This window comes from Curcuma longa, chromosome 1, assembly GCF_044706935.1.
Source record: "Curcuma longa cultivar G26 ecotype Majalengka, Jawa Barat chromosome 1, ITB_CL_G26_1.1, whole genome shotgun sequence".
NCBI lineage: Eukaryota > Viridiplantae > Streptophyta > Magnoliopsida > Zingiberales > Zingiberaceae > Curcuma > Curcuma longa.
In genome coordinates this window covers 12396780-12402137 of record NC_133861.1, presented here as the reverse complement: position 1 = coordinate 12402137, position 5358 = coordinate 12396780, and the positions used below count along the sequence as shown (strand labels likewise).

Genomic DNA, 5358 nt, shown 5'->3' with positions numbered 1-5358 from the left:
GGGAAAAAAACCAAAAAGGCTAAGCCGCTCAGTTAACAGCTCAAGTCATCCACCACCACAAGTCCAGTCATAGATAGTACAGTACATTCATCGCACCAGTGGCGGTCGTGCCCTTTAACAACGTGCCACTCCAACCAAACCGACGACGCCTGTTCAGTCTTCACGTGGCTCGTCGATGTTATCCCTTCGCTCCCCTGCGGACAGCGTATCCTCACAGCATTTTACAGCGCGCAGAATTCTCCGAGAACAGTAACACATTTTTCGAATTGAAAAGGAGGAGGCAACGGGAAGCGAGCGGTGGGAGCAGTGGTAGTCCCACAGTAAATAAAATTAAGGCGCATCCAGCCATATATGCACGAGGACCAACACCGACTCAACAGAGACGGGTGCAGGGGACCCCAACGCCTCGACTTGTCACTGTTCCTGGTGGCAGACGAGGAGGTTGGAGATGTATAGAAGCAAGGTGTTAACTGTGTGAGTGATCCATAGACTGTAGTTTAATTCTGTCCTGCGGCTCAGCCTTTCAGTAGTGAAGCGTCAACGTAATACGTCTACGTCGCTAGCTAGGCAAATGATGAAGGCTACGACGGCTGTAATCTAGATCGCTTAGCTTTTTAATTAATTTGAGGTTGGAGATTTGAGGGAGATGTGAGGGTCAGTTTTGAGCCCTGTGTTTTGGGCTGCATTTAATGGGGCGGAGGAGGGGTTTAATCGTTCGCAGAGGAGTAGGACAGAAGGAATCATGAGTGAGAGAAGAGACACTGGTGCTGCAGCAGTGGTACTCGACTCTGCCAGCAGCTGAGCTGGTGCACTGTTGATGGTTCTGTGGCTGTATATTATGCTGTGGCAGGGATGCTGGTGCTGCTGCACTTGTTACGTGATTCGGGTTGCAGTGGCAGCGAGATGGGTCGACATTTATTACGCGTCGTCGGGGAGACAGAACGGAGAGTTTTAATTCGCATGAAACGTCCTTGTCTCTTCTTTTTATTACGTCATAAAAATATCGTACTAAAAACATTTGCATACTTTTTTAATATTAAATGTTATATATCGCCGTAATCTTGAGGTTGTTTGTTATGAGCGACTATGTCGCTGACATGACAAAGTTGTTCAGGTGACGCCATTGAATAAAATTAATTGGAACGGGAATCAAATTATGCTAAATAATTCGCATAGTTCGTTTAATTAATGCATTACTTACACAGACTGAAGCTACACAGCTACGATATGGCAGAAGCCTCATGCAACTAATTAATCGCTGCCGTTTTTACGTTACCAGGTCCAGAAGAGCTACAACATGCATCATCTTTAATGCCTCGCTATGTCACAATCCTGTTGCTGATCAATTTCATTTGTGATGGAATGGAACATCTCTTTGTGTGCAAATGTAGCTATCTTCTTCACTGTCATCTTGCTTAATATATACATGTACAGGTACGTGGACCATGCTCAAATCAATAAATAGATTCGTTTTGCATTTCACCATCTTCCTGTCACAATCCTTTGTCGAGTCCTTTGCTCTTTACATGCAACTTTTATTGACAAATAAATTTTCAATACACAGCCTAGCTCGTTACACAGATACTAACTAGCAGAACGTACAGAAGTAAAATCATGATATTACTCCGGAAAGAATACACTTTGCTTGCATCCTTTTCGGAATGAATTTTCTTGTATCTGGCCAGATTTCAAGTGGCTTTTGGCATCTGAGTATTCTGAACTACTACTACTACCACATCAAAGTACCATACTCGACGGAGAGACATTACAAAAAAGGTCTCTCTTCTCTGGATATTGTTTCGCATTTATAATTGATTGGCAATGTTCTTACTTCACACGTCGTCCAATTTGTTCAAAATCTATTATAGTTAACGAAGAAACTGCTCAGCAGTAGAACATTAGCTTCTTGACATTGTCTCGGAGCTTCGGCAATGGCACAGTCGGTAGAGGTCCAGCTCTCGATAGCGTTTGTCTCATGAATGCAGTAGAGTCTGACCTGTCGAGATACAATCTGCCTCTGTATGCAGCTAGATGAGCATAATACACGGGCGGGGCGAGCGATACAGGTTTGGTGCACCTGACAAATGTGTAGCAAAGATTGTGTATCAGTTTCTGCACTTCATCAGACTTGAACTGGTTCTCGTCCCATAGAACATGATAATGGGTTGGCCTACTTGTCCCCTTCATCCCCCAATGACTACACAGATAGAAATCAAATTCCCTCGGATGGGTAATCACAGTATCCACAACAGTTCCAGGTGGTATGTTTTCCTCGAAGAACTGGCCAGTAGAACCCTTCTTTTCATTGAAAAAGAGCCTAGTGTGGTGCCTTTTTTGGACCACAATGAAAGTAATAGTTGGCTTGTAATTGAGGAATCTCAAACAAGCCACCCTAATGGCCTGGAGCTCTTCCTTCAGCACCTTATGAAACATAGTCTCACTTACACCATCCCTGAAGAAGATGATTCTTCTAGGAAGTTTGTTACCTGACAAAAAGAACTCCTCAATTAGCTCGCCGACCATATCAGCTAGGTCTTCGATAATCTCTTGGCGATGAGTTTGGGATCTCATCCTCGATGTGTATTTATTTGCTGCCGGCCAATTCATGCTGCCAACAACAGCTGCAACAGATGGACTAACATCATCAAGTGGGTGTGGATGAGTGACATCGGCTCCGACGAAGATCGAGGGGTCGTCCTCGGAGAAAATTCTCGGAATTTGGCAAGGAAGGGTGTTGTAAAATGCTACATTGCAGCCACCAAGCTTAGCATTGATCTTTAGGGATAAATTTGCTAGAAATTGTGAAGTGAGCTTGGTTAGGTTGGAATATAAGCAACACTGACTTATGACACCAATGACAGTCTCGGAAATTCTCTTCAGATCAGCATAACCTTTATGTTTCTTCTCCATTATGCAGACAAGTAGTTGCAAATTTCCCGAAGCAGCATGAATCTTCCTGAGCTTGCTTTCGAGAACCGGAACATTGTTCAGAACTTGCATCTGTTCAAAAATTGGGCTGATGACTGTCTTCTTATTCAAGAATATTCCAAGCTGTTCACATCTATAAGAGAGCTGGTTTATGAACTTAGGAATGCAGGATCTCTGCTCTGGTGTTCCACCAAAACTTACCACAGCCCACCTTGTGATATGGCAGCCTTCAGTCACGTGACTATCAAGAAAGTTCCATTGTCGATCGTACCGTGAAGGTGTTACATCTCTAACAAGCCCACCATCACCAAGCTTGAGCTTCGGAGGCTCAAGAATTCTACCGCAGAGTTGTGTCATCTCGCGAGAAACTTGAAGCTGGAATTGACCTGCATAGGATCCACTGCAAAGGAAAATGGATGTTAGAAAAACCAATCTATCAATGCAACTTTTGCCAAAGGTCATATTTCCTATGTATCATAACTGTGAATTCACCTTGTTGGGCCAGCTCTTCCTCCCATAACATTGTTGATGATCTCCTTCCTTTCGCAGGGTCGCTGGCAGCCCATCTTGAGAATCCTAGTCGCCTGCTCATCTGAAAGTTTTCCGAGGAACTTCTGGCCTTCGCAAACCATGCATAGCTCCATTGGCAGATAACATGGCTTACTTTTGCTGATTTGTAAGCATGGGAGGTTTCTGAATTGTATGTCATGATTATACTGGTCCTTGAAATAATCAACCAACATCAAGTATTTCCCATCTCTGTCTCTAAACTTGAGATTCTCAGTCACTTCGTCTGTCAAGCCATAAACCCGATATCTCTGATCAGTTTCTCGGTGGCAAACAAAGACTCTAATGTTCTTTAAAGCCTTCTCAACTTCATTCTTTTCTTCTCCGATCAATCCCCTAGTCTTCCTCTGAGAGAGATCTCGTAGAAAATCACAACGCTTTTGAAGGTACGGGATGATGCCGATGCTCTCATGAAAGGCAGTCACACAGAAATCAACATTAAGCGCAAGGCCTTGTTTTGTCGGTCTGAGGCTTTGAAAGAAGCCTCTCATACCCACAACTCCACCACCAATGTCTTTTGCTCCGCCCATGGTGTTCGAGTACAACGACCTCTCCATCTGAATGCAATTCTCTGTTGCATTCTCTCGCAAGACAACATCCAACGCATGAAGAAAGTCTTGCGGCAGAGGCACACCATCCTTCTCTTCCTTCAAGAATTTGTCCAAGTCCTCCCCACTGAGCTTGGAAGTTAATCTTATGTTCACCCTGAATAACTTAGACTTCACTTTCCCAATCAAGCTTCCGTTTTGAGTAGGCAAACATCTGGTAACGGGAATAGGGAGACTTACAAAGAACTCAAGCTTGTGTTCTTGGAACTCAATTGGACTGTACAAGTTCTTTCTGCCATCAAAAACCGGCAAGGCACCCGAAAGCACATCCGAATTGTCTTCTACGAGTTTTCTCTTGATCATTCTAGCAATTTCCTTTGAGGGGCGTGGGGATATATTCACATCATAATGGTAGACTTTTTGCGAGGGGTCAAACTGCACTAGGAAGTGATTTGCTAGGAGGTGAATTGTAGACCCCTCTCCACCTCCAGAATCAGGCCTCTTGGTGGCAACCAATGCTTGTAAATCAAGCGGAGACTTTTGGTCGAAGCTCATGCATTTTTCATCTATTTTGGAGCTTTTTTGTGCAAGAACTGAGTTGATTTGTGGTTTGATCACCTTGATTTCTGCAATCAGGTTTATGATATAAGTTCAGATCAAAGAGCACTCATGCTAACGTGATTTTTGTTTCTTTTTCTTTTTCCAAGAAAAAAAAAGATAAAAACTTTACTTTGTGTCATGCCACAACGCACAGAACCACAATGACAAAAGTGCAAGTATGCAACAAACAAGGGAAAGTACAAGGAACTCAAGAACACCTGGAGCGAGCGGCAAGACAGCAACCTTGGCCTCCAACTTTCCATCGCAAACGGGCTTCTCCCTCCACAAGGCTTTGTGGATGTGAGCTTTCGGCTTGGGGATGTTGATGCCCTGCGGGAGGGACGCCATAGGAGGGATATGAAGGAGGAGAGGAGGCAAAGGCAAAGGCAAAGGCAAAGGCAAGGCGAATGGAAGTGGTAGTAAAGCTGGGTAAGCTGCAGCAGCCTGATATCTCCTGGTGTTGTGGCATGAGGCACCATGGAGTGGATGGCGATGATGATGGTGACTAGGATCGCACAGCTCCATTAGCTTCCTCTCTTCCATTGGGCTGCTTGGTGCCTTGCCATCATCCTTTGCTTCTTCCATTCTCTCCTCTCTGTCAACAAGCTTTCTGTCTATCTATGTATCTATCTATCAGTGTATTAGTCGTTTGGCGCCTATGTATTGTTAGGATTGATAGGAAGAGGAGCATGAGAGGGAAGAAGGGACAGACAGA

At 44.3% G+C, this 5358-nt stretch overlaps 1 protein-coding gene across 1 annotated transcript; it reads right to left on the bottom strand.

Annotated features, from left to right (window-relative positions):
- Nucleotides 1–1571: 1571 nt before the first annotated feature.
- Nucleotides 1572–5358, bottom strand: LOC141842744 (protein argonaute 7). Its single transcript, XM_074730760.1, has 3 exons — nucleotides 4862–5358; nucleotides 3421–4669; nucleotides 1572–3328 (listed from the first exon to the last, which is right to left on the bottom strand). Exons 1-3 carry the CDS (start codon nucleotides 5226–5228, stop codon nucleotides 1885–1887), a joined length of 3060 nt encoding a protein of 1019 aa, XP_074586861.1. The 5' UTR covers nucleotides 5229–5358; the 3' UTR covers nucleotides 1572–1884.

Coding starts and splice junctions, on each gene's coding strand:
- LOC141842744 (XM_074730760.1), bottom strand. CDS start 5,228: ATGGAAGAAGCAAAGGATGATGGCAAGGCACCAAGCAGCCCAATGGAA. Junction 4,670..4,861: donor TGTCTTGCCGCTCGCTCCAG/GTGTTCTTGAGT, acceptor ACCTGATTGCAG/AAATCAAGGTGATCAAACCA. Junction 3,329..3,420: donor GGAAGAGCTGGCCCAACAAG/GTGAATTCACAG, acceptor TTTCCTTTGCAG/TGGATCCTATGCAGGTCAAT.